The 26,795-nt window shown below is 40.1% G+C and overlaps 1 protein-coding gene and 2 non-coding genes across 3 annotated transcripts in view; 2 read left to right on the top strand and 1 right to left on the bottom strand.

The window, feature by feature from the left end:
* Window positions 1-13,370: 13,370 nt before the first annotated feature.
* The window catches only part of LOC148667586 (uncharacterized), a 66,200-nt gene continuing 52,775 nt past the window's right edge, over window positions 13,371-26,795 (top strand). The window contains exon 1 of the mRNA XM_088630989.1: window positions 13,371-13,396. Coding sequence (XP_088487115.1) covers window positions 13,371-13,396 — 26 coding nt within the window. The remainder of the gene's footprint in view (window positions 13,397-26,795) is intronic.
* Window positions 13,905-13,998, bottom strand: trnai-uau (transfer RNA isoleucine (anticodon UAU)). The gene is made up of 2 exons: window positions 13,961-13,998; window positions 13,905-13,940 (listed from the first exon to the last, which is right to left on the bottom strand). It is a non-coding gene; the product is annotated as a tRNA-Ile (tRNA).
* On the top strand, window positions 14,258-14,329 carry trnat-cgu (transfer RNA threonine (anticodon CGU)). The gene has a single exon. It is a non-coding gene; the product is annotated as a tRNA-Thr (tRNA).

Below are 26,795 nucleotides of genomic sequence, written 5' to 3'. Positions count from 1 at the left end.
ATGGAATAAACCTATACTTTTCCATTTGCAGCCCACACATGCTGTGATGCAGCTCCCTACTTAAATTACTATCAGCTGTATACCTCCAGTTGACCTGTACACAAATATATGAGAGGGGTCTACTGAGACGAGAGGAGCACTGAAGACTTGATAAAGCTCTCGCATTAGATTATGTGTTTATGTTGTTCCCCAGATTTGTTTTAATGTTCTTTTTCTTTTGAAGTTGTTGTGTTTGGTTGTTTTTTTATAGTTGCTAGACAACTACAGGGATTTACCTAGGTTCCCGTAAGACTTCTCGTTTTGTGTTTGTTGTGTTTTCGGGTTACAACAATTTTTTTTTTCTATTGATAGGACCCCACGCATTACTGTGGGACTAGTTAACTTTAGTTCATACATTGTACCTGAAATTACCACATAAACTACTACTGTACTCTGTTTTCCTTTTTTTTAAAAAAAAGGCAAACCTAATGTTTGTTTCTCCTTGCTTCTGATTGGTAGCTACAATGGGTCAGTTGCAACAAACTGGCTGCTGAAATTTGTCAGCAGCTCTGTAGCAAACCTGTTTTCAATTGCAACAAACCTAAAATAACAACTGCTCCCCATTAGATGTTACTAAAGTAGGAGACTAAGCAGACGAAGTGGAACAATAGATTACATTGGAACTGTCCTGAATGTAGTGGAAATAATATCGTCATTAAGTAATGAACAATTGCTTTCCAGACACTACAATTATTCACAAGGAATTTTATCAATACATATTTTATTAATAAAAGTGTAATATCTTAATAATGAAGTTTAATGTTATCTATATTAGTAGCTGTATTACAGGTAATGCATGCACAGACTTTATTATACTATAATGAATTTTCAGGTATCCCGGGGAGAGAACTGAAATGAAGGAAATACATATTTAAAAGGGGTGTAAGTCTTAAATGTGTTCGTTCACATAGGGGTGTTAATTGAATAGATTTGTTGTAATATTATTTGACTCTACACTTCTGTTTCTCAGGAGACAGCATTAATATCGGGGATTTGCGGATACAGATAATAAGTTGTACTATACAGGCAAATGTATGGTTACCTTAATGAAAAAAACTCTTATCATTAACCTTTTCAACATTATTATTTAAGACAGTCTTTCAGAACAGTATTCTCGTATTAGTGGCTATAGTCTAATGATAACGGTGGTGAAACAGGTGAAATGTGCGGAAAGAATTGGAGATGGAACAGGAGACTCATCCAATCGATAGAAAGCTTGGGTAGGACTGCACAAACACGATGCCAGTACTTAGTAGCGTCATTTAAAAAAATACGTGGTTTAACAATATCAACTGCTCTTCTGTGAGCTCAGCTCCACTACTAGTAATACATTGCCCAAATTTTCAAATTAGATACATGTGTTTTCTACATGTATATAATTGGTACTTTTTTTGTTTTAACTGATTTAAAATATAATCTTTATAAAACAGACAAAGGGTTTATGTGTCGCGCATGAAATTCACACACAAGTAAGGAAAGATATCGCGCTTAGGAAGAAATCCAGAGTGCAGACGCCGGCGATTGAAAACAACCACATACAGCCTGTATGTGCTCTACCACTGAACTAAACTTCTGACAACTACTGTATCTTTATCTGCAGCACTTTCTTTTAGGAAGAGTGAGGAGTCTACAAACCTAGAAAATAAGACAACTAAGTGAAAGATAAATTTTCACTTCTTGATTAAAGAACATAAAAAACACCTTTCTTCCAGCCAGATTCAAACCAGAGAGAAAAGAGTTCCCAGCTGTTTCCACTATATTCCTCCGCTCTTACAACTGAGTTATCGAAAACACAGGAAGCCCACCTTTTGTCTTACATAAAGCACAATGTAGTGCAGTGGTCCTATTTATTTAAATCCCAGTTCGAAATCAAATCTCATTCCCATAGTCCTGTTTAGTTTGAATTTAAGCAGTTGTAGCAGCAATACTTGGTAATAAGACAGAATTAAGCGTTGCTGTGCTTTCCTAAATGAGGCCCCATCTCACTCTCCATCTCTGTGGTGCAGCCACAGAGAAAGTATTCATGCAGGCTGATTTAAGATATTTTCTTTTGATAAGGGACAGCTCCCAAACAGGGATGCATTTAGATAAGCCTGGCTATCATGATCAATGGTCATCCATTGGCGCCTATCTGTCTAGGGAGTGCCAAATGGACATCTGGACTGCATTCCTAAGTGTCAGGAGTAAGTGACTCGTATCTCACCTTGATCAACCAATCAGGGATTTGCAGGGCGTGGTAACACCACGTGGGTCTCCAATGCCCGCCAAAATCTCAACCAATCAGCACACATCTGTGTCTTGGTTAAAAAGGGAGCGCAAGCTCAGATCGGGGCTCTCCTTGGCCATTTTCGCGCATCCTCAGAGACAATCACATGATAACTGCTGTTGTCTGCACTGGGACTTGGACTTTGTTCTAAGCGCGAGGCCGAGGATCCCATACGTACTCAGAATTCTACCAACGTGAATGCTCCGCTTGATCAACGGCAGCCTACAGTTGGACCCTCGTCGACAACCTGAATAGCTTATTCAGTAGCAGCGCTGGTCCGGGAACGAACCAGCTTCTTCCCGGGCAAAAGAGTGACTTGTGCGGACTCGCGGTCACACTCTGTGCATAGATACTTTCTACTAGCCAGCTGGACTGCTGGTAGATCCCCTCGGAGCAATGACTGCCCTGCGCGTCGCAGTTAGATTCCTCCGCCCGTCCAACTCCGAGCTGCACCTCTACTGGTTGGCCGGTAGCCAGAGGACGCCGGGACAACGCCCATTGGACAACCACTGGAACCAAGGCTGCAACAGAGCCTGTCAGCTGGTTTGGTGTTCGTGCCGGGAAATTCCAAATCCATACACAGTGGATAAGTAAACCCCATGTCCTACATTGCGTCTCGAGAATTCAATTGTACCTCAACACAAGTTGTTATCAATTTAATTCACGAGTATTGCATTTACTTCCGAGTTTAGAGTAACAGTGGGTAATAACGCTGATTAGCGATTTTGTAACCGAACGATATATATTGACATATATTCTCTGTTGTGTATCTCTTTGTGTTTGCATCTCTTCGAGATTATATACCTTGTATATTGATAATCCTCACAGTAAGGTCTGCCGCTTGTATCCAGGCAGACTGGTATATGTTTGGTGCACAATTTATATTAATAACTGTATCTCGTGTATTGAACATGTGTGTGTGCGTTGTTAGTTGTTCTGACGATTGATTTTCTAAAAACCACAGCGAACCACCTCGTGATTACTGCTACATGAATAATTGTCTCAGTAAACCCATCAAACCTGTACACAGCTAAGGAAGAGTAGCTCGGAAAATACCCAACTCAACAAGCGAGCGCATTGGTTGCTCTTGCTCTTAATGCAAGGAGCTGTTTTTTATTTCACATTCATCATTATTATCCAAAAACAGCTGCACAACTGGTCGCATTTGTGATTATGTCACTTCTCTGCAAAACTGGAAACTACTGTAGGTTTATGTAGCGCCAATACATTTAGCTGCTACTCCTGCTGCTACTCCTTCGTCCTGTTTTAAAAAAAAACATAAACAATTTTCTAATGAACAACTCATGAATTATTGCCAGGATCTATATTTAGCGTTTGGTAGTGATAACACTGCAGATATTGATTGAGTAGAAATTCATGATGTATTAACAGCTTTATCTGAAGCGAGAAGTCCTAGAACGCCATCTATGAAGTTTTAGGATTCATACCAAGAAATGCCTTTTATTTCCCACCCCAACTGCTGCTTTGGCATTACACATTATGTGAACATTACCAGTTTTGGTAGCTTCTGGGCACGATTTTTCTAAATTGAAACTTATTACAAAATTCTTGTAAATCAGGACTAATTTTAATATCAAATGAAATTACTACAGAAGAAAAGGCTTAACTGAAATATGAATAAGACTATGCAAGCCTAAAAAGTAGAACAATTCAATTTCTATAACTTATTTTTAATTTTTTTAGAAATTGGCTCACACACTGGAAAAGACTAACGTTTCTCTTTGTTAGAGTATGTGAATAACAGTTTAACCCCAAATGTTTGTAGTTGTGATTCTGTTAAAATTCAATAAATCGTCTATCAACAGTAAGAAATTATAAAGAAAGAAAAAAAATGTTTTATTACATAAACTATAAGACAATGAAGAGAGTTTACTTCGCTTTTTTTCTTTTGACTTATGCGTTCAGGATCCGAACCCATCTGTGGACGGTTGTGTTTCTTGAATCTCTTGTAATCATCAAAAGTCGTTGTTTTGTGCTTCAGTTTTTTCTCGAGTTGTACCATGGATATTTCATATGATCAATACTTTACATGCTCTTTTGCATTTTTCTTCACATACAGAAAAAGTTCAAGTTGTTCATATCACTGTGCTGCACATTTACGCTGGACCACCTGTAAGAGTAGAGGACACGCAGTGAGGAATTCGTGCAGCTTTCAGCTCAGTGCGGAGTCCAGAGGGAGGGCTCGCTCGCTGAATGATCTCTCAGGAAATCCCGGGTGAGATTCAAAAGGTAAACCTGGCTCTCTATGAACACGAGCAAAGAGTTCTCACTCAACAGAAGATTGCAATGTGAGTACAGTAATATAAAACACCTGAAGATGCCAGGGATTGAACCCCGGACCTGTGGAGCAGTAAGTGACTTGTAACGCTGACATAAGAAATACTTACATAAAGTGCTTTTACTGACCATATTACAAATCACAGGAAGTAAGGTCTTAAAACATTGGGCAGTAGTGGGATTTAAACCCACGCCCCTGAGAGAGTGGAGCCTAAAATCCAGCATATTAGACAATTCAGCCACACTACCTCTGGCCCCTTCTCCTTTCCTCTCGTTGCTGAGTATAGGTGCCTTCATGCAATTGAGCCAGTTTTGAATCCCAGCCAATACATCTCCAAATCTTTTCAAATGAATCTGTGATCTTGTAGCACATCCTCTGAAAGAAGCAATCGAAATTGGAAACGTCTTCTTCAACACTGAAAAGCTCAATTAGGACGAAGCAGTTGTACACAGGACAGCAGTACCGTATGTGTTCTTGATTGATTCAGACTCGTTCTCAGTGGTTCTTGCTCACCAAATAACTTAAAAGCTGAGGAAGAACGCTACGAAAAATACTAATCAAAATACAAAATAATAATCATTATTAACCAGAAACAGCAGAAAAACTGGTCACATCTGTGATTATGTCGCTTCTCTGCTTCAGCAAGGTCAATAAAGGACTCTCTGAAAGTAGTAAAACACTGAAGAACTGCAAAACTGAATTCAAAATCATATTAGGAATTCTGAGTGATGCCTGCTGACATGCAATCCAATACGGATGTTGTCTTTAAATAAGAATTCTCTATGTTTCCCTGCCTTTTCCCTGGAGTGAAACTATTGGATTGAAGGAATTCTTATCATAGGTTTACAAGGTGCCGTTGATATTTGGATAAATCTATGAACTCGTGATTTTTATATACTTTAAATATCGGCCATATGCACAGAATAAAATGACAGTACTAATGATTTTTCCTGAGACGAAGCACAACTTATCTTTCCAAGACAGCTGATAAAGGCAAGCCAGTGGATACTCTAGCAGAACATGGAAAAACGTTCAGCTTTGTAACCAACAAATTCCCCATTTAGATCTGACATGTGAGGTATGCTTTATGATTGCTTGAAGTGAAACCCACAATCTCTTTGGAACTTAGACAAGTTATTTCTGATGGAGCCCTATGCGGAAAGACTTAATCAGCTCTACCCCTGAGGATGACTCGACTCGAAAATGCAGAACATTTAACGTTTCACAGATAAAAGGAGCACAACCGACATTAAAATTGAGGGCGCATTGTGATTTGCACTGACTCAAAAGTGATCTTGGTAGACAAACTTCCCTGCTGAAGGTGGAAAAAAGAATTTGTGTTGAGAAGAAGAAACACTTTTTTCTCCCTGCTTTGATGTTAAGCTGATAAAGTAGCTTTTAACACATTGCTCCACTTGGTGGTTGTAACACAAAAACTCTTAGCAGCAGTGGGATTCAAACACACACCTCCAACAAGACTGGAGCCTTAATCCAGCACCTTAGACCACTCAGCCACACTAACCACTGTGTCCTGTCTCTTTGTCTCATTACTTGCCCGGAGGAAGCCGGGTGGTTTTGCTCTTGTCCAACAGTGGCGTTATGACTATGGAACCGACTGCACCTGCTTTTTCTGAGATGCTTCCCCTCTCATGGTGAGATCTCGAATTCTTAAACACCTCTGGATAAAGTTCTTCTGTGGAGCAGGCTACAGACCTCTGCGTACAGCACCCTTGATGTTGTTTTATTTCTATAGCAGCACCCATCCGGAATTTGTTTTTGTTTTACTTTTTATTTGAACAACAAAATAGATTCAATATAAACAAGAGCACATATAACGTATTAATAGACTCGTGAGGGGCACATAAATAATACAATCAGACTTTATGGAAAAAAAAGTTAAACAAAGTATATTTCCTCAATTACAGGACAGCACAAACAGTTCTTAATGCAGAAATGGAAGCCTGTCTAAATTTTCCTTTCTGTTAAAGACATTTCGGGAATCACTTTTTTTGGGACACTGATTTTTCTCCTTTGGGGAGCTAAAGAAGACTATAGGGTGTGGCACAGTGGTAGTGCAGTTGATTCTAGCTCAGAAAGTTGCGCGTTCAAATTAGGTTGGGGTCAGCTAAGAGTTTTTCACCATCTGCTGGTGCTGAACCCAGACTTCTCACCATGTAGTTGAGTTCTTCTCAATATCTCAGCATCTCCAAAACATCATGTCCAACTTTAGAGACAGCTACATCAGACAATGAAAGTTTGAGACCACTTTATTATTACAGGTTCTAGCAAACCTGAAAGCTAAGGCGTTTCAGGCCACTTTTTTAATTAAAAAAGTGTCTGAAGCCTCTAAATAAAATTAGGCTTTTTTAATTGTGTATGAAATTCACTCCCATGGGCTCTGAAAGGGGAAATATACTGTTGGGATCCTCGCAAGTGAGGTGTCTCTTCTTGTGGTGAAGCACAGTCATACCTGACTTGTCCGGAATGACCCAAGACAGACTTTATCCAGAAGCGACGGCACCACTCCAAGTAGAATGAGAGAGAAACACAGCACGACACGGGGAGTCAAGAGGCTCCCACAATTCACCTTTCCTCACATTACTGATTTCTTCACTAACATTTTGACCGTTTTACAATCACAATGACCGTTTCACATTAAATAAGTTTTTAAACCATCAATATTTAAGAAAAAAAATAGTACATTTTTTTCCAATTATTAAAAAAAACATTAAATGCCTTGATTGCATAAAGTTTCACAGACAGAAGCAGCACGCCAGCACAACCAACATTAAAATGGAGGGCACACTACGATTTGCATTGACTCAAAAGTGATCTCGGCAGACGTCATTCCCTGCATAACGCAAAAGGTGGCAAACCGCATTTGGTTTGAGTGGACGCAAGAAAGTTTTTGTTTTCTGCCTTGATGTCAAGCTGACAAAGTATCTTTAAACACTTTGCTTAGTTTCTCGAGGGACTGCCAAAAAGCATCTCCCTCCCCTTTGAAGTCAGTTGGAAGAGGGTCGGTTACCACTGTACTGTGTCTCTTTGTCACATTACTTGCTCAGAGAAAGCCAGGTGGCTTTCGCTCTTCTGGTCCGACTTAGTGGCATTACGACTGTGTAACGAACTGCACCTGCTTTTTTTGAGATGCTGCCATTCTCGTAGTGAGATCTAGACTTCTTTAACACCTCTGGATATAGTTCTTAAATGAAACAGGCTTCAGACCTCTGCGTACAGCACCCTTGATGTCATTTTATTTTTACAGCAGCCGCATCCGGAAAGTTGTGTCTTTTACGTTTTATTTGAACAACAAAACTACATACAATACAAACAAGAGCACATATAACGTATCAAGAAAATCTTCAGGGGCACATGCTATAATACAATTACACTCTATGAAAAACGTTTACACGACGTTAATAAAGATAAGGTCCGCACAGCTTGTTCTTACATTTCGAAAGAGTCCGTATATACCCCTTTACGTCTATTTTGAACTGTTCAAACGTAGGACTCTTCCCAGACCATTTCACTTTATACCACATTCCTAAATGAGGATGCATCTCCCGTTTTAGAACTATTTTGGGCGGTATGGCTTATACAACACACCCACAGTATTCTAATGGTGGACTGCAGATCTGTGCTATAGTTCAGTCGAATTCGAAGGATCCAGCAATCGTACTGGATTTGACTAGGATTCTGAAATGTCACTTGCAAAAGTATTCAGGTTTGCTTGAACCTTTGATAAAAAAAAGTGATCTAATCTGAAACTACCCATTTTACAATCTCTGAGGTAGTTGTCACTAAACTCGGACGTGATGTGGCACACATGTGCCGTGTGCCTTTACTTTTCTAAAAAACTGGTATCGGGAAAAGTTTCTTAATATTTCTTTTGATTAGCATGCAAGAAAATGTGATCATTACCTATGGAATTTCCCGCCAGCGTGGAGCTTGAATTCACAACCTTGAGATTTAGTGTTCAAGAGTCACAGAAGAGGTCGGCCTGGTCTTCAGTTTGCCAACGATAAGCTCCGGCAGTGCTCCTCTGTAAAGCAGCTTGTTTGGATCGGTTATGTGGGACGGCATTTCGATACTAAGATCATTTGCAGTGCACTCAAAAAACATAGATGAAGAAGGTGTCACAGTAAGGTGAACCCAAGGGCGAGGGATGTTCCTGCTTCGTGTACATCTACACCACCTAGCAATACAAACGGGGTGCTAGGGCCCCTCTACATTACCACAGGCTCTGTTTGTCTCCCAGAATCACCAATGCACACACAGACCAGCGACAAGCATTTGTATTGTATAAGTGCCCTTTTTATTTTCCAACTACATTCACATTCACTGTCACCCAAAAACACAACGAAAACAGAATTCACAGCAGCAAAAGGTCCTTCCCAGGGTCAAAATGAATACAGAGGGGCAGCAGTCTTTTCTGTAAAATACATGAGAGAGGTTACTCGATCGTCTCTACTTAGTACCTGTAGTCTCTGATGGCCCACTTTGAGGAGAGGGGTATCGCCCAGTCCTATTTCCCCAGTCTCTGTTCAGGTAACAATAGAAATCCTCTGCGACTATATTACATTCCTCTCAGTTTGAATCGGCTAACTGTGCCAGTTTCCTTGTTCCTCACCTTCAGGTGTTAAAAGTCTCTGTACAGTACCTCTGTTCCAATGCCAATGTCTCTCGTTGTCGTCAGTTACTGAACCAGTAGATCCTTGCCTCCAGGTATTAGAAGTCTCTGCAGAGTTCCTCCGGGGTCTTGCACTCTGCAGCGGGGTCTTGCACCCTGCAGCTTCCTTGTGCTGCCTGTGTCGTCTCCAGGATCCAGTGGGAATCGGGAGCCCCCTCTGTTCTGTCTCAGGTCTTTTTTATCCCTCTCCTTAGCCAATCCCTTTCAGGGGGGTTTCCACTGTCCCTGTCAGAATCAGGTCTGCCCAGTATTTTTCCAGGAGGAAGCTTGTGTTGTTTGAGGAATGTGGGAGTGCTGAGCTAGGTGTCATGGAACCTTATCAGTTCACCCCTTGGTCTGGCTAAAACTGGCTCAGCGACTCCTCACACCTCCAAGTCTCGATACCTAATTGCTCCCTGAACGACTTGGGTTTGACTGTTTTTACTGACTGTTCCTGTATTAATTGGGACAACTGCAGTCACCCCCTTGAGTGAGAGGCAACATTGACACCATCCTGGAATTCAACATAACCTAATCAATCACAGCCTGTTTCTGCCTCAATAACCCACACCCTGTAACACAAATCAACATAACCCAATCAATCCCAGACCGTGACTGCCTCAATGACCCACATCCTGCGACACAAGCTTCACCTGGAGCACAATGGCTGTGTTTTCAGCTACGGAAACTTCCTGTTGACAAGTCGGTGTTTGTGTTGCTTTTTCTGCTCAATGGAGCTGTATTAATGCAGGCACACGTGCTTCCACGGCAAGTTATTTTATTAGTGCTCACAAACCAACACACTGCAGACACCTCTGATACTGTCACTGCTTGTGGACCCCGTGTTCCTGCCGTCAGCCTACTATACCATGTTCATGCACATCTAGAAATATTACTGCTGTAGTACAGGAGCGAAAGACGAAACGAAAGCACACCCAGTTTAAAAAGGCACATCTGTCAACTGCTGAACTTCACAAGGATGGGATTCACACCCACATGTGCAGAGCACAATGGATTAGTAGTCCATCGCCTTACCACCCCACCACCTCATCCCAGAAGTTAGCCTCCTGACATGAGTTAGTACTCAAGATGGTCGTCTTTCCTCTACTCAAGGATCATTTTCCTCTTCCACCTGCGATTTCACCATTTTCCTTGAAGATGTCAAACATAAAAAGCATATTGAGCTCCTTGGACTTGAAATTACCAGATAAAAGCCATTTCTCATCACTTGCTCAGCGAGCAGGCGCAGCGCACACAGAACGCAGGTATCTCAGAGCGGTGTGTCTAAGAGGCTGTAAAAGGATAGTGCTCTGTTGGTGCTGTGGCTTAGCTGGTTAACGTGCATGTCTAGTAAATAAGTTTCTGGGTTCAAATCACCACAGTGCTTTTCTCCTCTCTTGCCATGCAGAGTTGGTCGTTGTGGACAGCAACAGGTGTCTGCCTTAACTTTAATGGAAGTGTTCATTTCTGGAACAACTTTTTTAAAAACAAATTCCACACATATTGTGATAGATAAAATACTAATCTTCCCTGTCAGTGCAGAATAATTAGTGCCAGCTGGCATGAAAACGACAAAAAAAACATTTTTGTCTTTAGCGTAAAACCTGTGAATGTAGAAGAAAAGATGACGAATGTCAATTTTTATGGCACCGTGAGCTTGTCCTTCAGTCAAACACGTAGGTAATTCAAACACACCCAGAGATGCACTTTGAATTAGCTTTGACCTAAATACTATCTACTCCAGATGTGATTGGGCCTCTTTCCACATCCTGATATATGCAGAGAACACAAGCTTTTGGCACGAGTGAATATAAATGTAAACATAAATACTATTCAATATATCGGAATTTTGTTTACCTGGGGATCCTCAAATCAGGAGTGTAGAAAAGAACACCGTTAAACACCGGGAGTGCAGAACATGATAAAAGTGTTCTTTAAACAAAAAGTGAAAATAGTGAATATGTCTTTCACTTAGATGTTCATTGAATGCTCAGTAAACGATAAAGCAGAGGCTCGTTTTGTGAATTCTCCTCGCATCAGATTGTCTTGCTTCGACCTTTAAATTGTACACTGTGTAGACCCTTCACTCTCCCTAACTCAATTAAAGAGCTGCAGGCAAAAGTGCCTATCAGTTTAGTTCAGTGGTAGAGCACTTGCATCTCGTGTATAAGGCTTTGTTTTCTACTGCCACTCTGGATTTCTTTTTAAATGCAACATCTTATCTGTGATTGTCTTTCATGTGACATCCCCCGTGTGTGAATTTCAGCATGACACATAAAATCGTTTGAGATGCTATTTTTAAAACAGACCAAACGAAAGACCTAGTAGCTAAATACAAGTAGAAAACACATGAATCTAATTGAGAAAATTTGGACTGGAGCGATGTATAGTATTGTAATGGTTGGGGGTTCAGGTGGGCACCCTTGCCATTGCCACTTAAGTCAGCCCCCCACCGTCGGGGACTCAAACCTGCGACCGCCACCATAGCTCAACAGGGACCCAGCCGCTTGAGCTTAGGGACGGACTCCCTTTAGTTCAACAGGCTGGGTCCCTGTTGAGTGATGCCAGAGGTCTGGGTTTGAGTCCCTGACGGTGGGGGACTGACCTGATGTGGCAGTGGCGAGGATGCCCATGTGAACCCTGGAGCGTTACATTGGTGTCAGCAGTGGGATGGGATAGCCCTTTGCTGAGGTTGGTGAGTTAAGCGGGGGAGAGTGTAACGCATACGGCCACCATTGAGTGTGTAAGAGCCGGCTTACCAGAGCGGTGATGTCACTGCCCTTCCCTGTAATAGCAGGGCCACAGCCGCAGGACTGAAGGGAGATTGCTCTTTAGCTCAACAGGCTAGGTCCCTGTTGAGTGATGCAGGAGGCCTGGGTTTGAGTTCCTGGTGGTGGGGGGCTGTTGTGAACACCGGAGTGCTACGGTATTACTAATAGCAGCACAAAGCTCACAGTGGTGGCTTTAGGGTATCAGAGCCAGTGGTGCAATGGATAATGTGTTTGACTTTGGCTCAGAAGATTGCAGGTTTGACTCCTCCCTGGCTCGTTAAGCTTTTAAACTACACTTCTCAGCGTACACAACCCTTCTATCGACTGGATGAGTCTCCCGTTACGTCTCCAATTCTTTCCGCACATTCTGCTTGTTTCACCACCGTTACTGTTGGACCACAGCCACAGAATCGAGGAGAGATACGGTTCCGATAAACTGTCTTAAATAATCATGTTGAAAAAGGTGACAAAGTTTATTTTTCTTTAACATAACCTTACATTTGCCTGTTCAGTTCAAGTTATTTTCTGTACCTGCAAATTCCTCAATTTTTCTGCTGTCTCCTGAGACAGACATGTGTCAAATCACAATAAGTAATACAATCTATTCAGTTAACACCCAGATGTAACAGAACACATTTAAGACTTACACCCCCTTTAAATATGTATTTCCTTCATTTCAGTTTTCTTACCTCCCCAGGATACCTGAAAGTTCACTATCCCATATTAAGGACTGTACATGCATTACCGGTAATACAGCTACTAATAAAGATATACATTAATCTTAATTATTAATAAATTACACTTTTATTAATAAAGACATGTATTCATCAAATTCATTGTGAATAGTTGTGGTGTCTAGAAAACAATTTTAGCTACAGTAAATATTTCAAGCAAGTGGTGCGTATGTTCGTTACTTTGTGACTATATTATTTCCACTACATTCAGAACAGTTCAAATGCGATCGACTGTTCCTCTACTGAACTACATAAACCCTGTGAAGAGGTGGTTTAAGTTAGTCTCCTACATCGGTAACATCTAATGGGCAGCATATGTTATTTTAGGTTTGTTGCAATTGAGAACAGGTTTAGTAGACAAATTTCAGCAGCCACGTTCGTTGCAATGACCCGTTGTAGGGTCATTGCCAATCAGCTGCAAGAAAAAAAAAACATCATTTGTGCCTTTATTTAAAAAAAAGAAAACAGAGTAGTAGTTTATGTGGTAATTTCAGGTACAATGTAAGAACTTAAGTTAACTAGTCCCACAGTAATGCGTGGGGTCCTATCAATAGAAAAAAAATACTTGTAACCCAAAAACACAACAACCACGATGCAAGAAGCCTTCCGGGAACCTAGGTAAATCACTGTAGTAGTCTAACGACTACAGAAAATAAAATAAACAAATACTTAAAGGAACAACTTCAAAACAAAAAGAACATTAAAAACAAATCTGGGAAACAACAAAAACAGAATCTAATGCGAGAGCTTTTTCAAGTCTTCGGTACCCCATCGTGCTCCCTTAGTCCCAGCAGACCTCTCGTCTAAGAAGATATCTCTCATCTATCTGTGTAGAGATCAGCTGGGGGTCCACAGCTGATGGGAATTTAAGTAGTGACCTGCGTCAGCTGCAAAGGAAAAAGTATAGGTTTATACCATGCTGAAAGGAGAAGGAAACACAACGTGGACCCTTCTTCGGGTGTGACGTGGAATAAACCTTTACCTGTTCCTTTGATGTTAATTTAGACTGGATCTCCAGCAAACACCTAACAAGCTACAATCCCGTTAGATAAGGTGTTAAGGACGACCTATAAGTAACAGTATCTAAAGTGGACGGTTGCTTTCGGTAGCTAAAGACAGGCCACACTGCTCCAGGTGAGGCTCGAACTCACAACCTCGGCATGACTCCGCTGTGCACTGCTGTATAAGTACCGCGCGCTGACCGATTGCGCCACTGGAGCCACGTAGATTGCTTTCCCTTCACACACTGACGTTGCACAAACACAGGGTGAAAACGATTTCGGCATGTTTTCCGTCTCTCCGTGGGAGAAAGGGACAGTAAAAGAGCGAGGAAACTACAAGGGAAGAAAATGAAAAAATTCTTGAAGCCAGCTCCACAGAAGAACTATATTCTTTACTTCTCCTGCCATTGCAATTTGCGCACAGATTTTTTTTTTCAAAATGTATTAGCCTTGATGGGAAAAAAAAAGCTAGACTGTGTGCGCGGTGGCCAAGTGGTAAGGCATCGGTTTCGTAAACCTAAGAGCGCGGGTTCAAACCCCGTCCGTGCCTGGTTTGCGTGCCACGATATACCTTTATCTAAATCGTCAATTGTCTTGCAATGTAGAAATCTCTGTAATAATAAGAAAAGAAAAGTAGTTAATAATCCTTTGACAAAGTAACGGGCATCCTCCACTGCTTGTCAGGATGGCTGAGTTGTCTTAGGTGCCAGCCTCAAGAACTCAATCGTGTGTAGTGAGAGTTGTTATTCACAACCCGGATTTCTATGGAAGCCCGTTTCCGCCAGGGAGTAAAAAAAAAACCCGCTATGGTATCTCAGAATTCCGATTTAGCAACTCAGAATTGCGACTTAGTAACTCAGAATTCCTACTTTATATCTCACATTTGCGACTTCGAAATAGCCCATATTTCAATGTCTGTCCTTTTGTTATTGTAACGGATTCGGGTTGTAGGGCTTGTGCCCTCGCAGCTCCCACCCTAGTTCGTGCCTCACTGCATTGGCTCGAACCCAGGTCTTGCCAGCTGAGCTAAAGAAGACCCTTTTAAGTAAAAAAAGACATACAATGAGATATCATAGCGCGTTTTTTTTACTCCCTGACGGAAACGGGCTTCCATAGATTTCCCTTCATGTTCATTAAGATGTTTAATTTGTATGTTGCTTATATAAGAACAGTTTCTTCAAAAGTTCTGTCAATTAACAGTGGAGAGCTAGCCGATGTACGTTTTCATGAAAACTCTCTTTAAGGCGATTACAAGTATCTTGAGCAAATCTGCGTCATATTTTTTTTAAAAAAAGTTTAGCTCAAGATGCAACAGGAGTATAAATGAATTCTCCCGCCCTACATTCCAAGATATGGAATCTTATTTTTCTTGAAGTGTCTGATGTTGGTCGTTATTGGAAATTGCCCGGTGATATCGACTCAGGTACTCAGTTGTTACGTGCTGTAATTCGATACATGCAAAGCATTTATATTCCCTCAAATTATTAATAAGGCCAATAATGTATTAAACATTACATGCCACTTTTTCTCTAGATGATGTTCACGATGGAACAGTGAGAAAGGCATGCCTAGATATGCTTGAACCAGAACCTTACTATCGTTTTAGTCCCGACCTGACCGCACTGAGCAATGGTACGACAGAGACTCCAACAGGTCGGTTTTCTCCTTTTACAGTTTTTGGGAAAAAAATAATCTGCACTTTTAAGCAAGTATTTTATTTCAAATTTTGCAAAGTGTAAGTTTTTCTTGGAAAACGTTGTTTCAGAAAGAAACTGAGTTGATGGGAATAGCCCTGTCAGTAGAATATCGAACGTTTCATCTCAGCTAGTTCTTCTGTGGAGCAGGCTTCAGAACTCTACGTACAACGCCTTTGATGTCATTTTATTTCTACAGCAGACGCATCCGGAATGTTTTTTTTTTACTTTTTATTTGAACAACAAAATAGATTCAATATAAACAAGAGCACTTATAACATCAGTAGAATCGTCAAGGGTACATAAAATAATAAAATTACACTTTCTGAAAACGATTAAACTAGGTAAATCAAGATAAGGTCCGCACAGCTTTAATGTTCTTACATTTCGAAAGAGTCTGTAATTACCCTTTTTCGTCTATTTTGAACTATTCAAACTTAGGACTCGTACCAGACCATTTCACTCTACGTACAGTATATCTCTTTTCGTAACGAAAATGTATTTCCTGTCTTAGAAATGCTCTGGGCGGTATGTCTTGCACGTGGACTGCAGATCTGTGATATTGCCGAATTCGAGGGATCCAGCAATCATACTGGATTTGACTGGGATTCTGAAATGTCTCTTGCAAAGGTATTTGTGTTTGCTTGAACATTTAATAAAAAAGTGATCTGAGACTTCCTAGCTTCCAGTCTATAATCTCACTGTAACTAAACTAGGATGTGATGTTTCGCAGATGTGCAGTGTGCCTTTACGCTTGGCATGTTCAAGACTATTCGTTGCGTGAGCTCCTCACTGCGTGTCCTGTACTGTATTGTGATTTCGTTGAGATTATCTACGAGGAGTACAGCGACTAGAACGCCTTGAACCTTTTTTTCGGTATATAAAAGAAAACGCTAAAGCACATACAAAGTAACTAACATTTCCTATATGTAGGTTTTCTGATTATATCTCTACTTTACTTAAATACCTTAGTGACAGGCGATTCTTTCCGATATTTGTTCAGGTGCGGTTATTGATCCCATACTAAAGATTATTTTTATAAAGAACATGTCACCTGCAAACTCGTATCGAGAAAGTTTTATAATATTACTTTTTATTTAAAAAAGTACATTTATCATAACCTATATGATTTCTTACCAGCGTGGAGCTCGAATTCACAACCCCGAGATTACGTGTTTGGTACTAGTTGCGCCACAGAAAATTGAAATCTCTTATTCATATTAAATACTGCGGCTCCTGTCCTTTTCTTCTCGTCAGAGAAGAGGTCGGTCTGGTCTCCAGTTTACCAACAATAAGCTCAGGTAGTGCTCCTTTGTAAAGCAGTGTTGGTTCACATTGCTTATATGGGGCAACACATCAACTCGATGATCGCTCGCTGTACACGCATGCCCCCCCTTCACTGAAATAACATAGACGAAGGAAACTCTCTTGTCTTGGGCTGCTGTCACCCGGATTCAAAGCGCGGGTAGTGCGGTCACAGCACAAAGTACGGTCCACTATACCATCGCGGTGAGCTGGGACAGACTATCCTTAATTTTATTCAAATGCTCACAGTGTCTTTAATCTGATGGATTCATATACTGTGCTCATGAGAAAGTCACAAACCTGTCATCTACACACTGTTCCCAGAGCTGGATAAGTTATTCCAGATTCTACAGCTCTCTAGCAATAGTGGAAATCAGGCTACATAAATGGAGAAATTCTCTTCAAAATGTGGAAATATATTCCCGAGACGAGTCCTTTCTCAAAGGTCAACTCTGCTTGTAAGTCACCCCTCCCCACATCGCGCGGTGTAGCGGTTATAACCTTCTTAAGGGCTTCAGTGAGAAAGCGGGCAGAAACAAAGCGATCTCTTTCATTTATACGTTTTGCACGCCTGACGGGGTTTTACGGTGCTCTTTTCTACACTGAACTGATCATTTGGACATCGTAAGGGAAGAGAGACACATTTCTATGTAATCAGGAAACCAGGAATCCTAACCGTTAGCCCGTTAGTGCCACAGAGAAAAAAAAAAACGTTTCAACGAGATAAAATTGCAGGATAAACACATTTTTTTTCTTTTTCGTAGCGTTTGTGTTTTGTTTGATTTAGCGAATTTTATACACTTTATTTCTGACACATGAGTTAAAAGGCTGGTAGAGTATATTTAATACAAGAGCGCTGAACAACAATTTTCATCTACCGTATTGTAATGTTTTTTTTAAAAAAAAACAAGTTAAATGGATATATAGTAAATGTTTTTTTTTCATATAATAGTGTTTATGGTCTGAAAAACATCATTCATTATTTAACGGACATTTGGTATAATTAAAAAAAATACTCATTCACGAATGTTAACATTTTTTACAGTAACGTGTTCTATTGTGATATTGCGCCCCGTGCAGCAATATCACCAGACAGTTTAATGGTCTTAGTTCAAGTGGGTAGCTGCGCCAGCATGCGTAGGCTGCAAAGGAACAAGTAAAAGGTTTATTCCATGCTGAAAAAAAGAAGAAAGAGAACACAACGTTTCGGCCGTGGAGCCTTCTTCAGGTGTGAGAGAGACAGGGCAGTAGGCAAAGGTAAAGTAGCGGGAGAACAAAGGTTGGGAGGGAGGAAGAGTGAGAGGCGGGAGCAGGGGACATAAAGAGAGGCCAATCAAGAGGTGTGAAGTCAGAATGGGTGCAGAGAGGTATGAAATGAAGCTTCCAATGAATGGAGAAAATTTAAAAGAACAGTAGTCTGTCGTTAAGGGAAGGGAGAATGTATGATCCTAGCTGCAGAATAATTTTAGTTTCGGTGGTCTTTCTGATGTATGAGTTTGGAAAACCGTCTTTGAGAACACTGGTGCCCGGCTAGCTCAGTCAGTAGAGCATGTGATTCTTTAGGTCAGGGGTGTGGGTTTGAGCCCCATGTTGGGCGGTGTCCATCTCCTTATTAACAAAGTTTCCTGCTCATCCTTGACCCTCTTACACCTCGATGGTACTGAGCACGGTTTTCCAAACTCATACATCAGAAAGACCACTGAAACTAAAATTATTCTGCAGCTAGGATCACACATTCTCCCTTCACTTAACGACAGACTACTGTTCTTTTCAAATTTTCTCCATTCATTGGAAGTGAAGAGAACAGAACTTAAGCTATTATTTATATAAATGTAGCGTGAGGCTTTAATGTGTTCTATAAAATCGAGGAGTCAACTGGATAGATTTGTTAAATATTTTAGTGATGGGTCTCCGTAATTGTGGTTATCGGAGGAAAGCAGGATGAGGAGGAAATAGATGGCACCCAAGCATGTTAAAGGAAAAAACTCAGCATCTTAAAAGTGATTTATGATGGTTTACAGTCCCTTTTCTGTCCTGTGGCTGTGATCCAATGACTGTGTTGAAACAGCCAGGGTTGTGCTAGCTCTTGATGGACTGGTATGCAAACCAAATGACAGACAAGCAAAGCGTTGTTTTACAATTCTGAAAGCTCGTTCAATGTGGCTTCTTGTGTTTTTATGACTCCTGTTATAGTGCTGGTCTTGTAATGTTGTTGGATTGTGCCCAGGTGTCAGAAGATACCGTCATAAAGGATAAGCACGACTTGGCAAAACAACACGCCAGCAAGCACTTCCCCACTTTGAAAGGAAGATGTTGGAACAGATTAAAGAGCTTAATCTGAACTGACACAGGAGAGAGAGAAAATCAAAATTCAGATAAGTAAGCACAAGGCACACCCTGCTAAAGAAATGTATTGCCTTAAAAAAATGCTTAGAAGGTCAGAGGAACAATTGTTTTGTTGTTGGTTTTTTTTATTGCTCAAGTATTTTTATAAGTCTAATTTCCAGCTCTGTTAAAAATAAAACTTTAACTTTACTGGTTATTAGTCGGTGTCTTTTGTGACGACTTAGCTATAACAATGGGTGTGCTTATTCATCTGGAGTGTTAAACAAAATTAATGCTGCAATAATACAGTAGTGTTTAATTTCAAATGCACAGCTGCAGTTCTCATTTGTTTCATGACTAATTACAATTGGGTATCTCATTAATAACAATGTAGCCTCATAAGATGAATTGTAGCCTAAATGCAATTCTTAAATTAAAAACTAACTGATTTGCCAGGAAATTTAGTTTGAATATAAACAAGAAACAGAAAAGTAATTGTATATTAACATGGCGTATGTATTATCCTACTAATCGGAAGTGTTCTGATGCACAGTCCCCTGCAGTTCGGGCTAATTAGTACAACAACGCCGAACCGGATTAAGCACAAGTTGAACTGAGCTCCAACTTTGTTCCACATGTTTTTTGCTGCAATTGAACTCAGAGTGGGAGATGATCTCCACAATGTACCATACTAAATTGGTACGCGGCTGTGTTGTAACTCGGGAAGTCCATTGCAATTGACCCTATGGGTTTATATACATGGGTTTCTCTACATCCACTACCATAAGGGAGGAATGGTGAGTTAGAGGGAGGGCACCAGTTTGGTTTATCAAGAATTCACCAGACTGAGTAGAAGTACAGATCCAATCATTCAAAATGTGCAAGGTATGCTGCAGTAAATCGCAGTGCTCGTTCTGCAAAGAACTGTAGGATACCGCATGATGTATCATAGTAGGGTGAAATATCTTGTAAAACCACCAGGTGGAGCTATGAAAGCTCTCATGTGCAGCATTTGGTCTGTTGCCAGAAAACACTTGGTTTTGAATCCCTGTCAATGCTGAGGGACAATTGTTTGTCAATTACAGAATTTAACAGTCTAAACGGTATATGCAATTTAATAATTTTAAGCTTTGTATAACATTGTTAAACATTAAACTGATTAAAATGTACACTGAAGTGTTATAGAGGACACATGTTGTGTATTGCCTCTTACAATTAAAAAAAACATTCATTTGAATGTGATATGAAAGATATTAATAATGAATAACACTGGATAGGCTGTAAGCTCAAAATAGTACTGTAGTCCACTTTCTTTCTAAACATCTGCATCAATTTGTCTCATTCACCTATGATTACTTAAACATTTTGCCTGCCCTTTTCAGCTATAGTTTTTTTGAACCCAGCTCCTGGCATGAGTTTTCCTTTAACAAAAAAAGGAAAATAGTTGGATTTACACTTGTAAGAAACTTTCTGATTTTAATGGGATATGGAATATATTAATAATAAATGACATTGGATGGTCTAAATGGAAGATGTATAGAGGAGACATGTTGAGTCTTTTCTTTTCAGCTTGAAATTAACTTTTGCCTACTACTGTATATTCCATTGCAAACTCTTTATGCAACGCAGCTCCATACTTCTCTCAAAGTCTAGGCTAGGTGTTGCACCCCACTGTGTTTATGTAGATTAAACAGTTCTGCTGGGGGAGGGGAAGGAATTTTCATGCTCTGGTCTCATTGTTGCCCTTTAACATAAGGCAACCAGCAATCAAATGTCATGTTTTTCTGGACTGTAGTTTTAAATCGTGAACAAAGACGTGCCTTATGCATACGGTGTGATGTTGTATTTCCCACAAGCTATACTGTAGTAGCTTTAAAAGTATACATTTGTCCTGTATCAAAGTTTAACTTGTTCAGAGCACCCTACATTACAAACTGAGCGAATTCAACAGTATCGACGGCTAAAAGCAACATGTCAAAATGTTCCCAAAATAACAAGTGAATGAGTTGAGGATTCGATAATAGAGTAATCATAACAATAACTCCCGAGTTGTTTCATACAATCCAAATGAAAGAAGGACACTTAAATAAACATGAAAAGACTGTTTTTTCATTGACGAAAAGTAACGTCACACTCTCTCTTGTTTAATCTGATTGTTTTATTGCTGCACAGACTAAAACCAGAGAGAAAGAGCACCTCTTTCTTTGAAGCATTTTGTTTATCCTATCATGTATCAGTTTCCAATCACACAAAGTAAGTTTTGAGAATCTCCAATTCAACATGCCTATGTGTTCGCGGAGAATGCAAGGCAAGGCCCTTTTCCCTCTGGACCAGTCAACATTTACGGATGTGGTTCACTCCCAGTCACAAAATTACAAAACAGAAGAGCGGCGTAGCGGTCGGCTCTGGCTGTCCCCTCTGTGCCGACACACTGCACATTCAATCCCCCACTCCTCTTGGCTGATGGGCAAAAGGTGGACATCTGGGAGAACTGTACATGGCATTGGCATCTGTGAATTCTGCTGTGTAGATAGTGCTTCCTGAGGGGAGAGAAACAGTGGGGATGGCATCAGCCAATTTCTGGGTGGTGGTGAGCAGAGAGGACATGATGGAGTGTCCTAAGGTGGTGTGTGCTCTGCTGGGGGTGGAGGGATGTGTGGAGATATGCATTGCACCAGGCACAGCAACCTGTGTGGCAGGGAGGGGCACTTTTCAGGAGATGAAGTTCTGTTTGGAGACCCGCTGCTGTCGTAAACACTCCAAACAGGTGCTCTTGCTCTTTTTACAAAACTTTTTACTTGCTCTTTTTGAAAACAGAGACCCACAGCCTGTGGCAAAATAACGGAATCCATGTAAGAAATAACATCACACAGGAGTATTCATCAGTTGCGGAAGAGACGTCAAAATCTTTTTTCATCCATCTTACTGCTTTCTTTTTTACTGTTCCTATAGTCTTTGAATATTGTTTAGTGTGTGCGAGGCTTCCTGAAGAAGAGGCTGTGAATAAAACATTTATAATAAATTATACATTCTAGCACAGCAAAAATACCTTGGATTTTGAAATACAATCGGGTATTTCAAATGAAGCCCCTTTGTACTTTGCAGGCCAGAGCAGCTGAAGCATGACATCTCTTCCTGTAAAAAGTCTTTACCAAGACTCTAAATATCTGACTTTCAGTTTGAAGTGGTACAGCGGATTCCAGGGCATATTCATTCTTGATTCAGGATATATATGAGTGTGCTAATGGTTAAAACTGTGTTTACATGAGGTACAAGCCGTAACATTTTCATTCCGAAAGAAAGACAGTCTGTGCGCATTTCTCAGCGTGCACATTGTCAGGAACAACAAACCCACAGTGCCAGCAAACCTATCGATAGCCTGTAGGTACTGTCATTGACCAGGTTAAAGTTAGCTTGAAGTTTGAAAATGATTTTGGCACACCTGTAGCATTTTCACAAAACCTCTTAGGGTTATGAAAACACTTGCTTTGTGTGCAAACTACATTGTGACCGTTTTCACAGCCTTCACTGTCATTTTTAAGCCATCAAAACTATTAGTGAGCTAATTATCTTTTTAAACCTCTGGTTTTTCATTGATGTGTAACTACGCACTAACTGGAACCCGGGGGACTGCTGTGTACACACGTTCACAATGCAAGAAATACTGGTCAATACGGCTTTGTGTGAAAAAAAACAGTATATCGCCATAGGAAGCAGGACAGCGCAGTCTCCAATTACCCAGACTGTATGCACAGGAATAAAGCTTTGTTTGATTTCTGAAACCCTTTCTTAATGTCTTGTTTTCATTCAGGTAAGGGTCAACTATATATACACTATAGTGCTAACAGCGGGAAAATTAAATATATTCATTACTCAGCAGCTTAATTAAAACAGCTCCAATGATGTTCAAACCGATTTTTTACACAGAAGACTAATACAGCTTTGCATTCTGAATCTCATTTTCTCATGCTTTTAATTAATGTGGCATTCTGCGCTGGGATAGGGGTATGTTGTTCACAAACCAATAGCATTTAAACTACAGCACCCACAATGCTGCAACCAAGTGTTTTACACACCAGACAGTCCCCCTCACCTTATACAACCTTGCTTGGGGTTGTGAAACCTTTTTTTTAATTATTTTTTCAATACGGCACCATTAAACATGCATTACACTGGGATGGGGGGGTGCTATTCATGAGTCAAAAGCTTCATCACAACATCTGAAAATTTTAGATTTGACATTCTTTTTATTTCACGCTTTCTTTTAGTTTTTCCTAATTTCACATTTTAAATAAGCTGTATCTGTAGCAAATCACAGTGAAGGTGTGGTATGCAGATGTGACTGTGTAACCATCAGGCACGAAGGAGAGAAAATCAAAAAAATCTCTGGGGGTCCAAGGCCTGATGATTGACCTCCCCTCCAGGTATGACAAGTAGTTACTAGAAACAGTTCACATGCACCACCATGCAGATTGACACGGTGAATTCTATTGCCTGTATTATGTCAGGCTAGATATTAATGTTGAGTATGTCCCATCCACTGGGTTGAGCAGTACAGGATCTTGAGTTTTGTAGGGACTCATATCGGCTGGGTTCCTTGCTTCAGAAATCCAGGAGGATCCCTTGTCATGCGGAACAGAGCTCAATATCAACCAAAGGCACCGAAGAGAGAACAGTGGCAGGCATGGTGTGGAGAAAAAAAATGGGTTAGACACAGAAAAAACAATTGCAACGTGGTTGTCTACTTACCCACCTGATATCTGTTTCTGCACTTCCTAAAGAATTAGATCACTCAGGATCAATAAGACTACAGAGATGATGTAGAAGACTACAGCATTGTTAAATATGCTTGTAGGTATGGGGCATCCTTAATAAGGTATGACATATTTCTACAATTTAGGGGCTGTGTGCCTAAATGCTCTGCTACCTGCTCGCTATTATTAATGTAATCTGTTTATTGATCTAGACAGCATCCTGCAAATGCCATAATCTTACTGGAAGAAAAGGATCATTTTGGTGTATAGGCTGTTCTTTTTTGATGAGTCTCCAAGCCTGGAGATGTACACGGTATGATATTGAAAGTCAGTGGGGTTCGGACTTCGATGATGTGATTGTGTTTTATTCTTTCGGTTAGAATCCTTTTAGTACTGTGTCCTGTCTGAAAGGTACTGTAGAGATGGTACTATTTGGGTAACCTAATAAGGAATCACGTTAGATACACCTCTGTTGGATAGAAGCCAGTTTTCTTTGATCTTTCTTACATCGGAGTGGAATAAATCATGTCATGGTGACATACTGTTGATTTAGAATTCTTTGCACTACTACTTTGATGTTAACACTGTGTAGTAATCATATATAAAAGGGACTGTGTTGTGTTATGATGAACTTTTTTACCGTTTTCATAATACTTTGTTTGGTTTCTGGCAATAGATAACAAATGGTTTCTAGTGATTTTTTTGCGTTCTAGTGTTTTTCATTATTTTTTCGCAAAGTGTCTGAAAGTTTACTCTTACCCAAGAGATTTTTGGGGGAATATTGAAACTTGTACTTACATGTCTTTTGGAGTTGAATTCTGCTGAGAACACATTGACAGTCTTCTTGAGTTTCCAGCATGTCTTTTATGTAATGCTTGGGAGTAGGGGGTGGTTGCTCACTCATCAATAGTGCCTGAAATATAAAACCGTAAGAAGGGTTACGAACTGCAAAGAATCCAAAGAGTATTAATGGGTCACAGATCAAGATCTAGGTATTTGCAGAATTTGACAGATCTCTCTTGATCAAACTCCTTTTTTCTTACTTTGTGTTTTTATAGCAAGACATTATATTGTTTCTGTGCTAAATGGCAAGCTCTTTAAGGTGTTCATGTTCGTGCCTTTGTTTCTATATTATTGGAAAGAAACCTAGTAATTGATTTGATGCATCCATATCTAATCATCAACCTGATACACAGTAATTCTATCTTCGAGATGCCTGTGTCATGTAATAAATTGCAAAGATTATCAATAATCTTTTATGCCTTTTTATGCCTTCTTTGGAGTGTTTTTTGAAAAGGTATCTCTAATTTATAGAACCATTAATGCCAGAACATAACCCTGAAATTCAAACTTCCTAACAATAACAAACAATTATAACATCCACTGAAAAATGTCATCCTATGTTTCTGTTGAATCTAAAACTACATGTCCTGCTTAAAAATCCCTTTCATAGTGATAGTTTGCATGCAGAGCATACTCACCAAACTGGGGTTGGCAAAATGTACATATCCACGTTACTTCATTCTTTGTGCTTTCATACTCTTCTTTTGAGATGCACAATTCATGGAACCAGTTTTCACAACTGTCACACTGGACCTACACAGAGTAAACCTTATATTAGTTCAGCTATCACATTTCATTGGCATGTTTTGTTATCATGTGCATACATTACACATAATAATGTTACGACCCCAAGTATCTAGGGGTAAAGGGGTGTAACATTTAGAATAATTCTTTTGGAAGCAGGTGGGTTCTGGTAAGTGACTAGGAAGCACAATAACAAAGGTGGGTGATGATTTTAAGTTAAATAAGTGACTGGTAAGACACGATAACACACAGGGGTAAGGGAACTAGAGTGGTGCCAAAGAAAAGAAAATAACCAAACAAAATGGAGCTGGCTAAAAAAAGTGAGGGAAAGCTAACCTGACTGCAAAAGAAAACCCGAAACACACGGTCTTCTGCGTCTTCAACACCCTAGCTAACCTCCCCTGACTACTCAAAACCATACAAGAAAAATGGCATTCACCCGTACTTAACTATTGTTACTAATACAAAATCATTTAAGTGTGTAGAATGTACCCAACAACCTGAACTAACCTTATACACAAAAGTTTACACAAAAACACAAGTGAACTAGGAATACAGATAATGGAAAACGAGACTAATCGACAGGAACAGGGTACAAAAGAACATAAAGGTTGAACATGTAACATGTTAGGGCAAGATAATGGCAAAACAAGGACAAACACAAACAAACGAAAGTACAAAGAAATGAACAGAAAACAACAAACCAACAAAGCCAAAACAATAGCAAAACAAAGCGATAACCACAACTAAATGAAGCAAAGCAAAACCAAGCAGGACCAAAGTCAAACGAAAGGCTCTTCCTTCAGAAAACCTCCATGTTATATAGTGAATAAGATGCACGCTGGCTGAGAAGCTGATTGATCATGATGTCATACAGAACAGTGGTGTAATGGTGGGCCAATGAGGGAGGGAGAACAATCAAAGGGTCAGCAGTGTGGAACATAAAAAAACACAGACCACACACTGGGACATAACAATTACACATACAGATAGAAATGATGTTCACTTTCCCAGTTTGTCTGCAGCACCAGTGTTTTCTCCACACATCAGACACATGTCCTGGAGAGGAGCTATAATAAACATGCCAAATAGACTGATTTCTCCAATGTTATCTACAGATCATTGTTGCATAATTGAAGACCATTTGATAGAGACCTTTTCGTATGCACTTTCCTGATTAGGTGTTCTACTGCTTCTTAAACCGCACATTGTCATGTCTCAGAATACTCCTGTCAACACCTGTTACCCTTTTTTTGTTGCTATGACTTTAAGGGGGCACATGATAACACAGCCATGTTCAACCAGTTTGTTTCACTATGGGCAATCAAGACCCACACTTTTCCCAGACTAT

This window comes from Lepisosteus platostomus, chromosome 5 (genome assembly GCF_059453375.1).
Source record: "Lepisosteus platostomus isolate fLepPlt1 chromosome 5, fLepPlt1.hap1, whole genome shotgun sequence".
NCBI classification, from domain to species: Eukaryota; Metazoa; Chordata; class Actinopteri; order Semionotiformes; family Lepisosteidae; genus Lepisosteus; species Lepisosteus platostomus.
Note: the sequence above shows the minus strand (reverse complement) of the source record. Positions and strands in the feature narration are given on the sequence as shown.